The sequence below is a fragment of the Salmo trutta genome, unplaced genomic scaffold (assembly GCF_901001165.1).
Source record: "Salmo trutta unplaced genomic scaffold, fSalTru1.1, whole genome shotgun sequence".
Lineage (NCBI taxonomy): Eukaryota > Metazoa > Chordata > Actinopteri > Salmoniformes > Salmonidae > Salmo > Salmo trutta.
In genome coordinates, this window is record NW_021822911.1 from 15,762,234 (window position 1) to 15,784,821 (window position 22,588).

At 40.4% G+C, this 22,588-nt stretch overlaps 1 protein-coding gene and 5 non-coding genes across 6 annotated transcripts; all 6 read right to left on the reverse strand.

Annotated features, from left to right (window-relative positions):
* Positions 1 to 3,651: 3,651 nt before the first annotated feature.
* On the reverse strand, positions 3,652 to 3,724 carry trnav-cac (transfer RNA valine (anticodon CAC)). The gene has a single exon. It is a non-coding gene; the product is annotated as a tRNA-Val (tRNA).
* Positions 3,725 to 4,072: 348 nt separating this feature from the next.
* On the reverse strand, positions 4,073 to 4,145 carry trnav-uac (transfer RNA valine (anticodon UAC)). The gene has a single exon. It is a non-coding gene; the product is annotated as a tRNA-Val (tRNA).
* A 1,404-nt stretch (positions 4,146 to 5,549) lies between these two features.
* trnav-uac (transfer RNA valine (anticodon UAC)) lies at positions 5,550 to 5,622 on the reverse strand. Its single transcript has one exon. It is a non-coding gene; the product is annotated as a tRNA-Val (tRNA).
* Positions 5,623 to 5,763: 141 nt separating this feature from the next.
* Positions 5,764 to 5,836, reverse strand: trnav-aac (transfer RNA valine (anticodon AAC)). The gene has a single exon. It is a non-coding gene; the product is annotated as a tRNA-Val (tRNA).
* Positions 5,837 to 5,978: 142 nt separating this feature from the next.
* trnav-aac (transfer RNA valine (anticodon AAC)) lies at positions 5,979 to 6,051 on the reverse strand. The gene has a single exon. It is a non-coding gene; the product is annotated as a tRNA-Val (tRNA).
* Positions 6,052 to 9,161: 3,110 nt separating this feature from the next.
* On the reverse strand, positions 9,162 to 21,832 carry LOC115186513 (zinc finger protein 2 homolog; the record flags this gene model as incomplete). The annotated part of the gene is made up of 2 exons (XM_029746134.1): positions 9,162 to 9,704; positions 21,539 to 21,832. Coding segments are annotated over 2 exons (837 nt in total), but the record flags the coding sequence as incomplete, so codon positions are not given.
* Between the last annotated feature and the right edge of the window lie 756 nt (positions 21,833 to 22,588).

Genomic DNA, 22,588 nt, shown 5'->3' on the forward strand with positions numbered 1-22,588 from the left:
TCATGCAACATCCTATTCCTAAACATTATTTCTTTCTGCTTATCTAACCGGTTATGATTTTTTGCGTACCTAATACTCCTATTTTTTACTTTTACTTTCACTTCCTCCCACCATAAACACACATTCTCTTTTAACAGTACATTAGACATTTCATCATTAATACATTCAACAATTTCATTTCTATATCCTTCCTCCTTTAACAGACTGGCATTTAAACACCATACACCTCCCCCTCTCCTCTCCACACCAAAACCCATTTCAAATGACATTACTGCATGATCACTATATGCTGTAAAGGTATATGACACCTTCTTAACATTCTGCACCAATTCTTGTTTTGCTAGACATAAATCAATTCTGCTTTGTTTTAATTCCTTTAGAACCACCTGCCTTCTAGAGAATACTCTTCTGTTTGGATTTTCAGCCCTCCATATATCTACTAGATTCTCCTCATTCATAAGTTTCCATAATGCATTTCTAGAAGAGTCATATCTGAATTTAGCACAACTAGAGGCATCCATTCTACTACACCTCACATTAAAATCTCCTATCAGTATACAGTTTTCTGAGCACAGTGTTTTTAATTTGTGAAACATTTCTCTCCTTTCAGATTCAATATTTGAAGCATAAACATTAATTAAACGAAAAACTACATTTTGAACTTCAAATTCAATTACAATAAGTCTACCATCATTGTCAGCATATATTTGTTTTACATTCTGCACCACATCATTTTTTATCAAAATAGCCACACCACATGTTTTATCTCCTCCATGACTACAAAAAATTAAATCAGACCATTTACTCTTAATCTCCTGCATTTTGGATTCTGTCCAATTGGTCTCTTGAAAACACAACATGTCTGCCTTAACAGACACTAATACCTGCTCAAATTTTCTCATGTTTCTCAAACTGTTACCGTTTAGGGATGCGACTGTAATCATTATTAATGTTTGCAGAAGTATAATCAGAGTCAAACAAGTCCTTTCAAATCCTACTTTTTCTTTTTTCCAAATCCCATCATCTCCCTGGTTTTCGACAATGACCTCTTATTTTTTACAAACAACTGAAGATCTTCACCATCTATTTCATCATCCGTCTCTTTATTTGGATTTTTGGGGGGAGCGGCTGTGAAGCCTTTTGAAAAGTGCGCTTTAACAGTGCCCGTGACTTCAGTGGACCCAACCCACTCTTTGGTGTAATTCTCACACAGGCTTAAAGCTGGCTCAGGCACCTGAGAAGCACCTTGCACCATCTCCACCTGTGTATGTATTTCACCCATCATGTGCTGCTGTTCCACCTTGTCAGCAGCAGAGACTAAAACCCCGTCTCGTGCTTTGCCATAAGACATTACAGGCTCTTCAAGCTTATCTGCCATTGTCTCTGGAGTCACACTCTCCATGTCACTCTCATCCTCTCTCTCCATCGGCACACTCCCCTCCCCTTCCTCAGACGTGAGGTCCATTGTTTGCAAAAGTAAGTGATCTTCTCCCTTATTACAGCTACATCTAACTTTGGGTCTGTCACACATTTTGCACACATTTCCTATGTTCCGACATTCTCTGGCATAATGCCCTTGTTCACTACATTTGTGGCATGTGAATTCCGGACATAACTTTAGTATGTGCCCCGGCTGAATACATAATCTACATACCTTCACTTGATTGTCGTGGATAACACGAAAATATTCAAATCCCTCGACAGTGTTAAATTTAGTAGAATATGGCAAGGATTGCACATTGTCTGTAAACTTTACCTTGCAAAATCTCGTCCCATCTACAATGTCCGTTCCTGGCCACATCCTCCTCTTGATTGGCGTGGTCGCCTTCACATTCCAGCCTTTTAGTTTCTCTTCTATCTCCTCATCCGTAATGTATGCGGGCAAGTTCAAAAAGGACACCACCAGCTCATCGTTCCCTAATTCTTTAGCCATGATTTGACAGTTCTTTATCTTTAGCCCGTCTATTAGTCTTTCTTTTCCATTTACATGAGACATTGTTATTTCATACTTATTTCCGTCTTTCATTCGACATCCCAGTATTGCTCCGCAAACTTCCTTTATTCCTCTCAGCAATTCCATCGTTGTTATTTTCCCTTCTCCACTTATTTCCACGTTCACCGTCAGTTCCTTCTCATATGTTCTTTTTTTCAGTTCTTCGTTTAACATTCTGATTTCACTGTTGTCCTTTCTCGTCGTCGTTTGTATTCTTGATGTCGAAGCCATGTTGTCTGTCCGGTTATTTTAAGCAATATCCCCCAAACAGCTCACGCTGATGGGGGACAATAGCAAAAAAGTTTCACAGAAACTTCACTACAGTCACTCACAAACTTTCAAACTTATAAAGCAAATAGACCTCCAAAAACAACGATATTCTCTCTCAAGCACTCAGACACCTGCTTCTCTTCCACTTCCTGAAACTCCAAAAAGGGGCGTGTGAAGCGAACGTGATAACCACTACACTACAGAAACTGCTACTTGATTTTTTTGCAAGGAGTAAACCGAATTTTACAGATATTCATGGCACGTATTCGAATTTCCAAAATACAGCAGTAATGAATTTCTCTGTTACCGCTATAGTACTTCTTCAATGTATCAATGAGCGTTGTTTCCGCCCGCTTTCGAACCAGGGACCTTTCGTGTGTGAATCAAACATGATAACCACTACACTACAGAAACTGCTGCTACAATTATCTGCAATGAGTAAACCGAATTTTACAGATATTCATGGCACGTATTCAAATTTCCAAAATACAGAATATATGAAAATAACTTTTCTCTGTTAAAAGTACAGTACCTACTGCATATGTCAAAGAGCACTGTTTCCACCCGGTTTCGAACCGAGGACCTTTGCGTGTTAAGCAAACGTGATAACCACTAGACTACAGAAACTGCTGCTACAAGTAGCTGCAAGGAGTAAACCGAATTTTACCGATATTCATGGCACGTATTCGAATTTCCAAAATAAGTCATTAATGAATTTCTCTGTTATCACTATGATACTTCTTGAATGTGTCAATTAGCGTTGTTTCCGCAACGTTTCGAACCAGGGACTTTTCACGTGTGATGCAAACGTGATAACCACTACACTACAGAAACTGCTGCTACAATTATCTGAAAGGAGTAAACCGAATTTTACAGATATTCATGGCATGTATTCGAATTTCCAAAATTAGGCATTTATGAAAATAACTATTCTCTGTTAAAAGTACAGTACCTACTGCACATGTCAAATAGCACTGTTTCCACACAGTTTCGAACCGAGGACCTTTCGCGTGTGAAGCGAACGTGATAACCACTACACTACAGAAACTGCTGCTTGCTTTTTCTGCAAGGAGTAAACCGAATTTTACAGATATTCATGGCACGAATTCGAATTTCCAAAATACAGCAGTAATGAAATTCTCTGTTACCACAATAGTACTTCTTGAATGTGTCAATGAGCGTTGTTTCCGCCCGGTTTCGAACCAGGGACCTTTCGCGTGTGAAGCAAATGTGACAACCACTACACTACAGAAACTGCTGCTACAATTAGCTGCAAGGAGTAAACCGAATTTTACCGATATTCATGGCACGTATTCGAATTTCCAAAAAAGTCATTAATGAATTTCTCTGTTATCACTATGATACTTCTTGAATATGTCAATTAGCGTTGTTTCTGCCTGGTTTCGAACCAGGGACCTTTCGCGTGTGAAGCAAAAGTGATAACCACTACACTACAGAAACGGCTGCTACATTTAGCTACAAGGAGTAAACCGAATTTTACAGATATTCATGGCACGTATTCGAATTTCCAAAATACAGAATTTATGAAAATAACTATTCTCTGTTAAACGTATAGTGCCTACTGCACGTGTCAAAGAGCACTGTTTCCGCCCGGTTTCGAACCGAGGACCTTTCGCGGGTTAAGCTAACGTGATAACCACTACACTACAGAAACTGCTGCTACATTTTGCTACAAGGAGTAAACCGAATTTTACAGATATTCATGGCACGTATTCGAATTTCCAAAATAAGGCATTCATGAAATTCTCTGTTACCGTTATAGTACTTCTTGAATGTGTCAATGAGCGTTGTTTCCGCCTGGTTTCGAACCAGGGACCTTTCGCATGTAAAGTGAACGTGATAACCACTACACTACAGAAACTGCTGCTACATTTAGCTACAAGGAGTAAACCGAATTTTACAGATATTCATGGCACGTATTGGAATTTCCAAAATACAGAATTTATGAAAATAACTATTCTCTGTTAAACGTATAGTGCCTACTGCACGTGTCAAAGAGCACTGTTTCCGCCCGGTTTCGAACCGAGGACCTTTCGCGTGTGAAGCAAACATGATAACCACTACACTACAGAAACTGCTGCTACATTGAGCTACAAGGAGTAAACCGAATTTTACTGATATTCATGGCACGTATTCGAACTTCCAAAATACAGAATTTATGAAAATAACTTTTCTCTGTTAAAAGTACAGTACCTTACTAGACGTGTCAAAGAACACTGTTTCCACCCGGTTTCGAACCGAGGACCTTTCGCGGGTTAAGCTAACGTGATAACCACTACACTACAGAAACTGCTGCTACATTTTGCTACAAGGAGTAAACCGAATTTTACAGATATTCATGGCACGTATTCGAATTTCCAAAATAAGGCATTAATGAAATTCTCTGTTACCGTTATAGTACTTCTTGAATGTGTCAATGAGCGTCGTTTCCGCACGGTTTCGAACCAAGGACCTTTCGCGTGTGAAGCAAACATGATAACCACTACACTACAGAAACTGCTGCTACAATTATCTGCAATGAGTAAACCGAATTTTACAGATATTCATGGCACGTATTATAATTTCCAAAATACAGAATATAAGAAAATAACTTTTCTCTGTTAAAAGTACAGTACCTACTGCACATGTCAAAGAGCACTGTTTCCAACCGGTTTCGAACCGAGGACCTTTGCGTGTTAAGCAAACCTGATAACCACTAGACTACAGAAACTGCTGCTACAATTAGCTGCAAGGAGTAAACCGAATTTTACCGATATTCATGGCACGTATTCGAATTTCCAAAATAAGTCATTAATGAAGTTCTCTGTTACCACTATGATACTTCTTGAATGTGTCAATTAGCGTTGTTTGCACCGGGTTTCGAACCAGGGACTTTTCAAGTGTGAAGCAAACGTGATAACCACTACACTACAGACACTGCTGCTACAATTATCTGCAAGGAGTAAACCGAATTTTACAGATATTCATGGCACGCGTTCAAATTTCCAAAATTAGGCATTTATGAAAACAACTATTCTCTGTTAAAAGTATAGTACCTACTGCACGTGTTAAAGAGCACTGTTTCCACCCAGTTTCGAACCGAGGACATTTCGCATGTAAAGCGAACGTGATAACCACTAGACTACAGAAACTGCTGCTTCAATTAGCTACAAGGAGTAAACCGAATTTTAAAGATATTCATGGCAGGTATTCGAATTTCCAAAATAAGTCATTAATGAATTTCTCTGTTATCACTATGATACTTCTTGAATGTGTCAATTAGCGTTGTTTCCGCCTGGTTTCGAACCAGGAACCTTTCGCATGTAAAGCAAAAGTGATAACCACTACACTACAGAAACTGCTGCTACATTTAGCTACAAGGAGTAAACTGAATTTTACAGATATTCATGGCACGTATTCGAATTTCCAAAATACAGAATTTATGAAAATAACTATTCTCTGTTAAACGTATAGTGCCTACTGCACGTGTCAAAGAGCACTGTTTCCGCCCGGTTTCGAACCGAGGACCTTTCGCGTGTTAAGCGAACGTGATTACCACTACACTACAGAAACTGCTGCTACATTGAGCTACAATGAGTAAACCGAATTTTACTGATATTCATGGCACGTATTCAAACTTCCAAAATACAGAATTTATGAAAATAACTTTTCTCTGTTAAAAGTACAGTACCTTACTGGACGTGTCAAAGAGCACTGTTTCCACCCGGTTTCGAACCGAGGACCTTTCGCGTGTTAAGCGAACGTGATAACCACTACACTACAGAAACTGCTGCTACAATTATCTGCAATGAGTAAACCGAATTTTACAGATAACTTTATAGTTGGCTTGACCAGCAGCATCAGGAAACTAGATGTAAAGACTCCTCCTGCAGACTTTATAGTTGGCTTGGCCAGCAGCATCAGGAAACTAGATGTAAAGACTCCTCCTGCAGACTTTATAGTTGGCTTGGCCAGCAGCATCAGGAAACTAGATGTAAAGACTCCTCCTGCAGACTTTATAGTTGGCTTGGCCAGCAGCATCAGGAAACTAGATGTAAAGACTCCTCCTGCAGACTTTATAGTTGGCTTGGCCAGCAGCATCAGGAAACTAGATGTAAAGACTCCTGCAGACTTTGTCAACTATTAAACACACAGTTGCTTCACTGGCACTGACACAAATCACCAGTTTCACAATGAAATATTCCAGATGCCAAAAACCTCAGTGATCAGAACTTGGAGAGAATTGGGTGAAGGCCTTCCTCTTTGAGACAGAGAGGAAAGTCTAGGCTCAAGCAGAGATATTATCTCCAATGCATTTTCTTTGTACATAAGAAAGCGGTCTCAAGGTAATGTAATGTCATGGATTCCTCCTATCCACAAGTACTGGTCTGGCCTCTGTAGTGCATGTTGGTCTTCATTTAGACATTCCACATAGTCCAGGCTCCCTCACAAACAGCACTAAGCAGAAGTTAAACCTGCCTCTTTGAAAGATTCATTTAATCTTCCATTTAGTCCTGGAGTAGCTCTAATCCTCCCTCTTGCAATCGGCTTTGATTAGTCCAGAACAGGCTAAATCTACCACTATTTTAACATAACTCAAAGCGACTTGCACAGACTTAAGACAGCTCAAACAAGCATTTTAGTCTGGGACTAAGCTTAAGCCTTGTCTGTGAAACCGGCCCTGAGTGTTTTATATAATATGACTAAATGTGTTTATTTCTGTGTTGCAGTCAAGAAATGGAACAGCAAGGCCACAGAACATGACATAAGCAGAGCTGTGGGAGACCACCTCAAGCCCCTGGTAGAGCCGGGGGTGGTGTTTACCACTCCACCACGCCTTCAGCAGGCTGGAAAAGTGGGATTGATACTGTTTTTCATATTAAGATGGACCAAGAAATGTGTTGCTTTTACACATATTTGTTCATTGGTTTGGAAATAGTCTTGATTGGTCAGTCATTGGATTCATTTGTTTTACAATATGTTTAAATCAAATCAAGCTTTATTTATACAGCACATTTCAGACATGGATGCAACACAATGGTTTCACAGGGGGAAAAAAACTATGAAAACAAACAGAAATATTTAGTACACAACAAACAGAGGATAAAAAACAAGATTAACAACTGAAAGACTAATGAGCACCCTAAAGAAATGCCATTGATTAAAATATTAACAATTGGATGCAACATCCAACCCAAAATATAAACTTGTTTTACTACATTGTTTGTTGTTACGTTCCCCAGCAAGAAAAATCTAAAATGTTGCTCAAACAGAAGAGGAACTAACAAAGAGTCACTGACAACAACCACAACTAAACAGGTGGGGTTTTAGGAGGGGCTCTGAAAGACACTATGGGGGTGTCCACTGGAAGTTGACTAGTAACAACAACTGGGACCTAAAAGACACCCACCATGAGACCCACTAAATCTGCCCAAGAAGAGGAAAACAAAAGAAAAACCCACACCAAACTTAAAGACAGGAAGTAAACCAAAAAGGTAGAACAACTAAAGGTGTTGACTCTCCACATGTATCAAGACAACTGGAGCACTGGGCCAGACACTCTTAAATAGAACCTGGACCAGCTCAGGTGAAACACCTTCCCACTAACGAGATGGACAAGCCAGCACAGGTGTAACACATACTGACTAACGAGGTGACACCAATCAGTGCGTCCTACGTGCTAACGAGCTAGACGTGCTAACGAGCTAGACGGGCTAACGAGCTGGACGGGCTAACGAGCTAGACGTGCTAACGAGCTAGACGTGCTAACGAGCTAGACGAGCTAAAGGGCTAGACGTGCTAACGAGCTAGACGAGCTAAAGGGCTAGACGTGCTAACGAGCTAGACGTGCTAACGAGCTAGATGTGCTAAAGTCCAACCTCAAAACATAAATGGAAAAACCAATGCCTGAAACACCTTCCCCCTTTAAGACAACAAATATATCCTATATTTTTGTTGGAAAAGTTTGCTCACCACCAACAGAAAACAACTTCCATTTCACATTTTAATCAACTACAATGCTTCACCTTCTACAATATAATCACTGGATGTCAACAATTAAAAACAAGAAAAAAACACGTATTTCTAAATAATAATATACAATAGGATTGTTTTTCTCATTTTTCTTTCTATAGAATCCTAAAACTCACTAGCTTCTAGAACTCTCGTCTCCTTGGAACGAGCACAAACAAAATTCATCTCCAATACAGAAAAACATGCAGTCAAAATAAATAAAGATCCATGGCAAAGCACTGGCTAAACGCAAAACACAAATCTTATATAGATTAGGGGGGAAACCAGGTTGAATCTGCTCTTCAAACTAACACAACAAAACAAAAAACACATGGAAATGGAGATATATTTTACCTCACTGGTTAGAGGACAACCTACGGAAGTCAGTCAGCTACATTTCGGAGTGATGCATTTAAATTTAGGGGTCGCTAAACAAAGGAACGCAACACTTATGTCATAACTCTTCGATATCATGCTAAAATCATTTGTGCGAGAGGAGGGAGATGAGGTTGCACGTCCTGTTAAAACTAACAGCTCAAAAACCACACGGAATCTGGGAATAATGTGTACATCACTGGTTAGAGGACAATTTATAGAAAACAGCTAGATACATTTTGATTCAAGTGCGTCACCAACGTGTGTAACACAACTCTTTTTTGTTAAATCTCATAAATAGTACTCTTTCAATTCAGAGCTTGTATTTTTCCATGAGGCTGATATCCATTTCATGCTGAAATCAATAGAACAGGGGGCAAACGTTTAGGGTTCTACATTGTGACACTATTAAAATATTCCTACTACAATGTTAAAACATTCTACATTGTGACATATCATTGATATCATGTAACAACCCCTTCATGTATTTTCTGGTGTTTGATCAGATGTCTTATCGGAGAATGTTCACAGCTATAAGGCTATAAGGTTTCTCTCCTGTGTGTGTTCTCTGGTGTGATACCAGATGGTCAGATCGACCAAAACTCATCCCACATTGAACACAGCTATAAGGTTTCTCTCCTGTGTGTGTTCTCTGGTGTGATATCAGGTTGCTTAGCTGAGTAAAACTGTTCCCACATTGATCACAGCTATAAGGTTTCTCTCCTGTGTGTATTCTCTGGTGTGATATCAGGTTGCTTGACATAGTAAAACTCTTCCCACATTGACCACAGCTATAAGGTTTCTCTCCTGTGTGTATTCTTTGGTGTAGAGTCAGAGAGCCAGATGCAGCAAAACTCTTCCCACAGTGACCACAGCTATAAGATTTCTCTCCTGTGTGTATTCTCTGGTGTTGAGTCAGAGAGCTAGATGTAGTAAAACTCTTCCCACATTGATCACAGCTATAAGATTTATCTCCTGTGTGTGTTCTCTGGTGTGATATCAGGCTGCCTGACTGAGTAAAACTCCTCCCACATTGACCACAGCTATAAGGTTTCTCTCCTGTGTGCGTTCTCTGGTGCATTGTCAGATAGCTAGATTGACTAAAACTCTTCCCACATTGACCACAGATATAAGGTTTCTCTCCTGTGTGCGTTCTCTGATGAATTTTAATGCCTGCTGGAGAGGTGAATCTCTTCCCACAGTCAGAGCAGCAGTGAGTTCTCTTCACTGTGGATCTCTGCAGGTGTTTATTGAGGTGTTCTGATCTGGAGAGACTCTCCTCTGCCTCTTCAGCATCACGAGGTTGTTGAGGCTCCCCAGAGGATCCACGATAGGTAAGTATCTCTCCTGTGTGAACAACAAAGTCAGACAGATGATTAAAGGCCCACAACAGCGGTAATCCACTGTAAAAGGTGATGCCAACAGCGTAGCCATGATCTTGTACAACAATTGACGTCTGTAATGAATGTTAAAATTATTTGACAATTGTCTTAAAATGACTTCTTTTCACATTAGTAGTAACATCGATGATTGTAGGCTATAAATAAGATATTCATGTTGTTGAAATCCTAAGCAGTGTGCCAGACGACTTTTGGTCTCCAATATAGGCCCCTTTCTGTGTTTGCTAAAATTGCGGCACGAGGGCAATTTGATTGCAGAAACTCCTCCCTGCTAATGAGGAAACCGAAAGTTATGGATGTACTATATCTGCCTGGAGCAAAAATGGTGAGCAAAGATTTTAGTTTTTGCACAATGTATTCTGAATGTGAATGGGGAAACTCAGGGGAGTAACCTCCATTTCCAGGTTGGTTATGAGTGCATTTCACACTACTTTGGATTATAATTGTAAGGCTCATTTGAATGTCCTGCTTAATATAATGTTTGCTACAGTATTATGAATTATGTGTAATTATTGAAGAACCGTGTTAATGACAGTATCCATTTGGGTGTTGTCAATAAAGTTAAGTTTACAGATGGGCTGTGTACAGCTGCAGCGATCGGTAAGCTGCTCAGATAGCTGATGCTTAAAGTTAGTGAGGGAGATATAAGTCTCCAACTTGATTTTTGCAAATCATTCCAGTGATTGGCAGTAGAGAACTGGAAGGAAATGCAGCCAAAGTAGGTATTGGCTTTGGGGATGACCAGTGAGATATACCTCCTGGAGCGCGTGCTATGGGTGGGTGTTGCTATGGTGACCAGTGAGTGAAGGCGGCCTAGCAAAGACTTATAGATGACCTGGAGCCAGTGGGTTTGGCGACGAATATGTAGCGAGGGCCAGCCGATGAGAGCATACAGGTCACAGTGGTGGGTGGTATATGGGGCTTTGGTGACAAAACGGATGGAACTGTGATAGACTGCATCCAGTTTGCTGAGTCGAGTGTTGGAGGCTATTTTGAAAATGACATCGCCGAAGTCAAGGATCGGTAGGATAGTCAGTTTTACGAGAGTATGTTTGGCAGCGTGAGTGAAAGAGGCTTTGTTTGCGAAATAGGAAGCCGATTCTAGATTTAATTTTGGATTGGAGATGCTTAATATTAGTCTGGAAGGAGAGTTTGCAGTCTAGCCAGACACCTAGGTATTTTTTGTTGTCCACATATTCTAAGTCAGAAACGTCCAGAGAAGCGATGCTGGACGGGCGGGTAGTGATCGGTTGAAGAGCATACATTTAGTTTTACTAGCGTTTAACCTGTTAGGGTATAGGGGGCAGTATTTTCACGGCTGGATAAAAAAATGTACCCGATTTAATCTGGTTACTAATCCTACCCAGTAACTACAATATGTATATACTTATTATATATGGATAGAAAACACCCTAAAGTTTCTAAAACTGTTTGAATGGTGTCTGTGTATAACAGAACTCATTTGGCAGGCAAAACCCTGAGACAGATTCTGACAGGAAGTGGATACCTGATGTGTTGAATTGACTTTAAGCCTATACTATTGAAAAACAAAGGGGCTGAGGAATATTTTGGCACTTCCTATTGCTTCCACAAGATGTCCCCAGCCTTTACAAAGTGTTTTGAGTCTTCTACTCTGAGATCTGACTGAAGAAGAGCCTTGGAACGGTGATGGCCCATTAGACACCTTGCGCACGAGTTGATGGTGGGTACTCTCATTCCGAAACGTTTTAAAAGAGAACCCAATGGTCCGCCTTGAATTTTATTCATGTTCTGGATAAAAAAGGCCCTAATGATTTATGCGATACAACGTTTGACATGTTTGAACGAACGTAAATACATTTTTTCCGTTCGTTCGTGAAGTGAAGTCCGGCTGGCTTAGATCATGTGCTAACAACACGGAGGTTTTTGGACATAAATGATGAGCTTTTTTGAACAAAACTACATTCATTATGGACCTGGGATTCTTTGGAAGTGACATCTGATGAAGAGAATCAAAGGTAATGGATTATTTACATAGTATTTTCGATTTTAGATCTCTCCAACATGGCGGTTAGTCTGTATCGCAATGTGAATTTTTCTGGGCGCAGTGCTCAGATTATTGCAAAGTGTGATTTCCCAGTAAGGTTAATTTTAAATCTGGCAAGTCCATTGCGTTCAAGAGATGTAAATCTATAATTCTTTGAATGACAATATAATATTTTACCAATGTTTTCTAATATTAATTAATTATTTTGTTGTGATGACTTGACTGCCGGTATTGGAGGGAAACGATTTCCAGAACATCAAAGCCATAGTAAAACACTGTTTTTAGATATAAATATGAACTTGATAGAACTAAAAATGCATGCATTGTCTAACATAATGTCCTAGGAGTGTCATCTGATGGAGATTGTCAAAGGTTAGTGCATAATTTTAGCTGATTTTATGGTTTTGGTGACGCCTGTCTTTGAATTGACAATACAATACACACAGCTATTGTCATTGTAATCTCCTAACATAACCTAACTTTATGCTTTCGCCGTAAAACCTTTTTGAAATCGGAAAACGTGGTTAGATTAAGGAGATGTTTATCTTTCAAAGGGTGCCAGATAGTTGTATGTTTGAAAAACTTGAATTTTGACATTTATTTGGTTTCAAATTTGCCGCTCTTGAAATGCACCTGCTGTTGATAGGGTGCGCCACGGGTGGCACGCTAACGTCCCACATAGCCCAAAGAAGTTAAGAGCAGTTGGAGGCCACGGGTGGAGTGTTGTATGGCATTGAAGCTCGTTTGGAGGATTGTTAACAGTGTCCAAAGGGCCAGATGTATACAGAATGGTGTCATCTGCGTAGAGGTGGATCAAGGAATCACACGCAGCAAGAGCAACATCGTTGAACAGAGAAAAGAGTCGGTCCGAGAATTGAACCCTGTGGTACCCCCATAGAGACTGCCAGAGGTCCGGACAACAGGCCCTTCGATTTGACACACTGAACTCTGAGAAGTAGTTGGTGAACCAGGCGAGTCAGTCATTTGAGAAACCAAGGCTATTGAGTCTGCCAATAAGAATACGGTGATTGACAAAGTCGAAAGCCTTGGCCAGGTTGATGAAGACAGCTGCACAGTACTGTCTTTTATCGATGGCGGTTATGATATCGTTTAGTACCTTGAGCGTGGCTGAGGTGCACCTGTGACCACCTCGGAAAGTGGATTGCACAGCAGAGAAGGTACGGTGGGATTCAAAATGGTCAGTGATCTGTTTGTTAACTTGACTTCCGAAGACTTTAGAACGGCAGGGCAGGATGGATATAGGTCTGTAATAGTTTGGGTCTAGAGTGTCAGCCCCTTTGAAGAGGGGGATGACCGCGGAAGCGTTCCAATCTTTAGGAATCTTGGACGATACTAAAGAGAGGTTGAACAGACTAGTAATGGGGTTGCCACAATGGCGGCGGATAATTTTAGAAAGAGAGGGTCCAGATTGTCTAGCCCAGCTGATTTGTACGGGTCCAGGTTTTGCAACTCTTTCAGAACATCAGCTATCTGGATTTGGGTGAAGGAGAAGATGGGGAGGCTTGGGGAAGTAGCTGCGGGGAGCTGTTGGCCGGGGTTGGGGTAGCCAGGAGGAAAGCATGGCCAGCCGTAGAGAATTGCTTCTTGAAATTCTCAATTATCGTGGAGTTATTGGTGGTGACAGTGTTTCCTAGCCTCAGTGCAGTGGGCAGCTGGGAAGAGGTGCTCTTATTCTCCATGGACTTTACAGTGTCCCAAAACTTTTTGGAGTTAGAGTTACAGGATGCAAATTTCTGTTTGAAAAAGCTAGCCTTTGCTTTCCTAACTGACTGTGTGTATTGGTTCCTGACTCTCTGAAAGTTGCATATCGCGGAGACTATTCTATGTTTTTGTGCTGGTCGAGGGCAGTCAGGTCTGGAGTGAACCAAGGGCTATATCTGTTCTTAGTTCTACATTTTTTGAAAGGGGCATGCTTATCTGAGGTGGTGAGGAAATTACAATTAAAGAACAACCAGGCATCCCCTACTGACGGGATGAGGTCATTATCCTTCCAGGATACCCGGGCCAGGTCGATTAGAAAGGCCTGCTTGCAGAAGTGTTTTAGGGAGCGTTTGACAGTGATGAGGGGTGGTCGTTTGACCGCAAACCCATAACGGATGCAGGTAATGAGACAGTAATCGCTGAGATCCTGATTGAAAACAGCAGAGGTATTTGGAGGGCAAGTTGGTCAGGATAATATCTATGAGGGTGCCCATGTTTACAGATTTAGGGTTGTACCTGGTGGGTTCCTTGATAATTTGTGTGAGATTGAGGGCATCTAGTTTGGATTGTAGGACAGCCGGGGTGTTAACCTCACTAGGGTAGGGGGCACTATTTTCACCTCTGGATGAAAAGCGTGCCAAAGTAAGTTTAGATTTGGATAGAAAACACTCTACAGTTTCCAAAACGGTTAAAATAATGTCTGTGAGTATAACAGAACTGATATGACCTGAGTAAAATCCATCCAGGAAGTGGGATTTTGTTGTTGTTGTAGTGTTCCATTGACTGCCTATACAGATTCCATTGACTTAGGTCTCAAATTGCACTTCCTATGGCTTCCACTAGATGTCAACAGTCTTTAGAAATGGTTTCCGGCTTGTATTCTGAAAAATGAGAGTGTAAGACCACTCTGAATGAGTGGACCATTCAGTGTCCCATAGATTTTTCATGCGCGAGATCGACAGCGCGCCTTTCTTGTTTACCTTTTATACTGAAGACGTTATTGTCCGGTTGAAATGTTATCTATTATTTAGGCTAAAAACAACCTGAGGATTGATTATCAACATCGTTTGACATGTTTCTACGAACTTTACTGATACTTTTCTGATTTTTGGTCTGGCTGTTGTGATTGCCTTTGAGCCTGTGGATTACTGAACAAAACGCATGAACAAAACTGAGGTTTTTGGATATAAAGAGAGACTTTACCGAACACAACGAACATTTATTGAGTAAATGGGAGTCTTGCGAGTGCAACGATATGAAGATCATCAAAAGTAAGTGATTCATTTTATCGCTATTTCTGACTTGTGTAACTCTACTTGGCTGGTAACTGTTTGTAATGATTTGTCTGCTGGGCGCTGTTCTCAGATAATCGTATGGTATGCTTTCACGGTAAAGCCTTTTTGAAATCTGACACCGTGGTTTGATTAAAAAGAAGTTAATCTTTAACCTCTATGGGACAGGCGGGACGAATTCGTCCCACCTACGTAACAGCCAGTTGAATCCTGTGGCGCAATTTTTAAAACGTTTGAAATACTATTACTTCAATTTCTCAAACATATGACTATTTTACAGCTATTTAAAGACAAGACTCTCGTTAATCTAACCACACTGTCTGATTTCAAAAAGGCTTTACAACGAAAGCAAAACATTAGATTATGTCAGGAGAGTGCCCAGCCAGAAATAATCAGACACCCATTTTTCAAGCTAGCATTTAATGTCACAAAAACCCAAACCACAGCTAAAACCATTTTTTACAAATCCGGCAAGGCACCAATTTTGAGAAGGGTTTAAAACAAAGGTTTCAAACCAATTCATGAATGTAATTGAATCTAGGTATGTCTTGCCTTTAATGTAATGGCATGAAAAACAATTGGCTGAATATTATACAATGACTTATCAACAGCTCTAATAATTTGCCTCCACAGGAAATCTACACTGGCAGTTATAGAATATACTATATCTATACTATATCTAAATACTATATCTAAACCTGGTTAAACTATCATTATGACATCATGGATGAATTCTAGAATATACTATATATCCTAGAAACCTGGTTAAACTGTCATTATGACATCATGGATGAATTCTAGAATATACTATATATCCTAGAAACCTGGTTAAACTATCATTATGACATCATGGATGAATTCTAGAATATACTATATAGCCTAGAAACCTGGTTAAACTATCATTATGACATCATGGATGAATTCTAGAATATACTATATAGCCTAGAAACCTGGTTAAACTATCATTATGACATCATGGATGAATTCTAGAATATACCATATAGCCTAGAAACCTGGTTAAACTATCATTATGACATCATGGATGAATTCTAGAATATACTATATAGCCTAGAAACCTGGTTAAACTATCATTATGACATCATGGATGAATTCTAGAATATACTATATATCCTAGAAACCTGGTTAAACTATCATTATGACATCATGGATGAATTCTAGAATATACTATATAGCCTAGAAACCTGGTTAAACTATCAATATGACATCATGGATGAATTCTAGAATATACTATATAGCCTAGAAACCTGGTTAAACTATCATTATGACATCATGGATGAATTCTAGAATATACTATATATCCTAGAAACCTGGTTAAACTATCATTATGACATCCTGGATGAATAAATTTGAGTGGTTACACTCCTCCTTCCCCCATCCCTCAGCTGTTTACCAAACCAAGCCTCTGGGCAGCCATTTTGTTACTGTTTAAAAAACCCACACAACCCAGCAATCTGCAGTTCAAACAATAACAAATCTGTCATTCCACCACTGTTTTGGTTATAAGATGATTATGGGGTTGGAGAAATGTAACTACTTTCAAATTCATAGACAGACCTATGGATGCAAGGACTGACCATCCATGATATCAACATTATAGTTTTAACTATGTTGAGGCTATACAGTGTTGATTTACATTGTTTCTAAACATTGGAGTAAAAAAAAGCTTATTTGTGGTTCTGATGGGGTACAACAGTTGAACTAAGCTCATGAAGCATGTGTTATATTCTTCAAGAATCAATGGCTATAAATAAATAATTTAAAAGTCACAATATGGATGTAGCTATTGCAGATTTCCCCTTTAACACCACACATCAGTTCAACAACTGCAGAGTTTGTGCCTCTGTATTTAAGACAGTACTTACTAGTGTTAATCAGGGAACGGTTTCTCAAACCCATCTTATTGCTAAGTTCACCGTTAGAACCATTGGACGCCTTAAGATGCGTTTGGGAAACCGGGCCTAGATATCCAGTTTCCTCCTTTATCGATGTGACAGTCATCTCCCCCTCTTCCTCTTTCACTCCATAAACTGCATCCTCCTCTTCTTTTACTGTAACATCCTCCTCCTCTTTCACTCTGAACGCGTCTTTTTCTTCTTTCACAGTAACGGCCTCACCCTCTACTTCTTGTTTTACTGTAACATCCTCCTCCTCTTTCACTCTGAACGCGTCTTTTTCTTCTTTCACAGTAACGGCCTCACCCTCTACTTCTTGTTTTACTGTGACATCCTCATCTTCTTTAGCAGGAGGAGAGTAGCTCAGTGACCGCATGGTCGGAGATGTTAGCTAGCTAGGCTAATGCTAACTTAACCAGCCAGCTTGCTGAATAATAACAACAACACCGTAAATATGAAATTAAAACGGATAACTAACTAGACGACAGAAGTGGGTTTAAAACACAGTGGCTAATATACACTAACGCGTCTAAAGAGCTTTATCGGTTCGGCTATTTTGTCTAGCAAGCTACCGAGGAGGCTGAATAACTGTTGCTACTGTTTAAAGAAGAGTTCCGTCCACTAGATTATACGTCACACCAACAGCATTACCTTATATTCCCACACCGCCATCTGCTGACTGGAGTGGGTAACGCAGTTGAGTAAAATGTTTATTTTATTGTCAGACAAAAAGTTAAAGGGTAGGAATAAGGGACATCGCTGGTACTAAAATATTCATTAGCCCCCCCCTAAATAAATCAATATCAGTCAATATATTTTTTCTGTGATTTCTTTTTTTCGTCAACGTCGCATCTTAAACTTCCTATCAGGGCCGGCACTAGGACCCGGGGAGGCTGCTGCTGCACTAGTGACTGTTAGACTTTCTTCAGCAAAGATGGCGGACAGAAATACTAGGAGAGAGGGGTACCCCTACACAGAACTGAACTGGATCAAAGATGGAGGACAGATATACTAGGAGAGAGGGGTACCACTACACAGAACTGATCTGGATCAAAGATGGCGGACAGAAATACTAGGAGAGAGGGGTACCCCTACACAGAACTGAACTGGATCAAAGATGGCGGACAGAAATACTAGGAGAGAGGGGTACCCCTACACAGAACTGAACTGGATCAAAGATGGCGGACAGAAATACTAGGAGAGAGGGGTACCCCTACACAGAACTGATCTGGATCAAAGATGGCAGACAGAAATACTAGGAGAGAGGGGTACCCCTACACAGAACTGATCTGGATCAAAGATGGCGGACAGAAATACAGAAATACTAGGAGAGAGTGGTACCCCTACACAGAACTGATCTGGATCAAAGATGGCGGACAGAAATACTAGGAGAGAGGGGTACCCCTACACAGAACTGAAATGGATCAAAGATGGCGAACAGAAATACTAGGAGAGAGGGGTACCCCCACACAGAACTGAACTGGATCAAAGATGGCGGACAGAAATACTAGGAGAGAGGGGTACCCCTACACAGAACTGATCTGGATTAAAGTTGGCGGACAGAAATACTAGGAGAGAGGGGTACCCCTACACAGAACTGAACTGGTACAAAGATGGCGGACAGAAACACTAGGAGAGAGGGGTACCCCTACACAGAACTGAACTGGATCAAAGATGGAGGACAGAAATACTAGGAGAGAGGGGTACCCCTACACAGAACTGAACTGGATCAAAGATGGCGGACAGAAATACTAGGAGAGAGTGGTACCGCTACACAGAACTGAACTGGATCAAAGATGGAGGACAGAAATACTAGGAGAGAGGGGTACCCCTACACAGAACTGAACTGGATCAAAGATGGCCGACAGAAATACTAGGATGGAAGCAAATGTAAGGGATTATAGCGTCATAACGAATCATGCAGAAACATGTACAGTTGACAGGAATGTTAGTTAATGTAGAGACAAACGATTATGCATTTTATATCGTAAAGTTCATTTATGAAAATCGCGATTTAGCCAGCTAGCTGACTAGCTAACATTAGCCAACTAGCTGACTAGCTAACATTAACCAACTAGCTGACTAGCTAACTTTAACCAACTAGCTGACTAGCTAACATTAGCCAGCTAACTGACTTGCTAACATTATCCAGCTAGCTGACTAGCTGACATTAACCAACTAGCTGACTAGCTAACATTATCCAGCTAGCTGACTAGCTAACATTAACCAGCTAGCTGACTAGCTAACATTAGCCAGCTTGCTGACTAGCTAACTTTAGCCAGCTAGCCGACTAGCTAACATTAGCCAGCTAGCTGACTAGCTAACATTAGCCAGCTAGCCGACTAGCTAACATTAGCCAGCTAGCCGACTAGCTAACATTAGCCAGCTAGCCGACTAGCTAACATTAGCCAGCTAGCTGACTAGCTAACTTTAGCCAGCTAGCCGACTAGCTAACATTAGCCAGCTAGCTGACTAGCTAACATTAGCCAGCTAGCTGACTAGCTAACTTTAGCCAACTAATCGACTAGCTAACATTAGCCAGCTAGCTGACTAGCTAACATTAACCAACTAGCTGACTAGCTAACTTTAGCCAGCTAGCTGACTAGCTAACATTAGCCAGCTAGCTGACTAGCTTTATGGGTGTTGTGACATGAGTATGAAATTGTCATTCTGGTTGTTTTAGGGACTCCTAAAACAACTGCTGCGTTAACGCGTCTAGCTCGTTAGCCCGTCTAGCTCGTTAACGCGTCTAACGAGCTAGACGCGTTAACGGGCTAGACGTGCTAACGAGCTAGACGTGCTAACGAGCTAGACGTGCTAACGAGCTAGACGTGCTAACGAGCTAGACGGGCTAACGAGCTAGACGTGCTAACGAGCTAGACGTGCTAACGGAGCTAGACGTGCTAACGAGCTAGACGTGATAACGAGCTATACGGGCTAACGAGCTAGACGGGCTAACGAGCTAGACGTGCTAACGAGCTAGACGGGCTAACGGGCTAAAGTCCAAACTCAAAACATAAATGGAAAAAACAAAGACAGTAACACCATAAGAGAATTTTTGTTGGACAAGTTTGCTCACCACCAACAGAAAGCTTCGATTTGACATTATAATCAACTACAATGCTTCACCTCCTACAATATAAACATGGTGTCTACTGGCTGTCAACAATTAAAAACAAGAAAAAACATATTTCTAAATATATATTTTTCTACAACCTTATTTTTTTTTAAACTCACTAGCTTCTAGAACTCTCATCACCCCAATCAGGAACCAAGTCGTCCAAAAAAGGAAAACACAAAACTTTTTGACTGCCCACCCTTGAGACAATCAGAAACCAAGTTGTCCTTACCACAGACATGTCTGATTTCAAGAGGAAACTCCTGCAATATCCGTAGTAACTTTCCACCTCACTGCAGAGCTTCTCTCCCTTTTCAGGGTTCACTAGATAGACATGTTGTTGGATCGGGTCCCAGTCCCCAATGTCATGTTCTAGTACATTTGGGTTGGCACATCTGAGAATGATTCCTGATATTCTAAAAGCAGGGCAACAATGTCAATATAATTGTACCAAAAATTGTCAGTTGGTTGCATAAATAAATATTTGGTTGCATAGTCCTTTTTTCAAAGTATTTTCAATTACATTTTTCTAGGTGGGATAGCCCCAATGTCAAAACACAGTTTTAACATGTACAAATCAATAACCAATATGCAGAAACAGTTTGTGATAAATTGAAAACCTAAACATAACATGTGCTATATACACAAACATCTGCCACATTAATCATATTACTTTTTAAGCACAAGCACCAAAAACGCTGTTGTTTTGACAAGTAGCAATAAATCACTGATATCGATTAGGGGTGAAATCAGGTTGTACGGGATGTTGAAACTAACACAACTAAAAAAACACATGGAAATGGGAGATATATTTTACCTCACTGGTTAGAGGACAACCTGCCGAAGACAGTCAGCTACATTTTGGAGTGATGCATTTAAATTTAGGGGTCGCTAAACAAAGGAACACAACACTTATTTGTCATAACTCATCGCTAAAATCATTTGTGCGAGAGGAGGGAGATGAGGTTGCACACCCTGTTAAAACTAACAGCTCAAAAACCACACGGAATCTGGGAATAATGTGTACATCCCTGGTTAGAAGACAATTTGTAGAAAACAGCTCGCTACATTTTGAAGTGTTGCATTTTGATTCCAGTGGGTCACCAACATGGTAAGTGTAACAACTTTTTGTGTTAGTCACTTTTTGTTAAATCACATAAATAGTAACTCTTCCATTTCAGAGCCTGGATTTTCCCCCTGAGGCTAATATCCATATCATGTTGAAATCAATAGAACAGGGGACAAACGTTTAGGGTTCTACATTGTGACATCACTAAAATACTCCTTGTACAATGTTAAAAACATTCTACATTGTGAGATTTAATTTCATTGATATCATGAAACAATTCCTTCATGTATGTATTTTCTGATGTTTGATCAGATATCTTTTATCAGAGTATCTCTTCCCACATTGAACACAGCTATAAGGTTTCTCTCCTGTGTGTATTCTCTGGTGCACTGTCAGATGGACAGATTGAATAAAACTCTTCCCACATTGACCACAGCTATAAGGTTTCTCTCCTGTGTGTATTCTCTGGTGCACTGTCAGATTGCCAGATTTATGAAAACTTTTCCCACATTGACCACAGCTATAAGATTTCTCTGCTGTGTGTATTCTCTGGTGCACTGTCAGAGATGTAGATTGAACAAAACTCTTCCCACATTGAGTACAGCTATAAGGTCTCTCTCCTGTGTGGATTCTCTGATGAATTTTAATGCCTGAGGAGGTGAATCTCTTCCCACAGTCAGAGCAGCAGTGAGATTTCTTCCCTGTGGATCTCTGCAGGTGTTTATTGAGGTGTTCTGATCTGGAGAGACTCTTCTCTGCCTCTTCAGCATCAAGAGGTTGTTGAGACTCCCCAGAGGATCCACAACTGTCCCGCCTCTCTCCTGTGTGAACAACAAAGACAGAAAGATGGTTAAAGGCCCACAACAGCAGTAATCCACTGTAAAAGTGTTGCCAACAGCGCAGCCATGATGTTGTACAACAATTGACGTCTGTAATGAATGTTAAAATTATTTGACAATTGTCTTAAAATGAGCTAGAATAGTCATATTTTGTCTTGTTTTCACATTAGTAGTAAAATCGATGAAGGTAGGCTAGAAATAAGTTAAAGTTATTGAAACTCGAAGCAGTGTGCCAGACAACTCTTTGTATCCAATGTAGGCCCCTTTTTGTGTTTGCTAAAATTGCGGCACGAGGGCGATGCACATGCAATTTGATTGCAGAAACTCCTCCCTGCTAATGAGGAAACCGCTAGTTATGGATGTAGTATATCTGCCTGGAGCAAAAATGGTGAGCAAAGATTTTAGTTTTTCACAATGTATTCTGAATGTGAACGGGGAAAACTCAGGGGAGAAACCTCCATTTCCAGGTTGCTTATGAGTACATTTCACACTACTTTGGATTATAATTGTAAGGCTCGTTTGAATGTCCTGCTTAATATAATGTTTGTGTCATCATCGC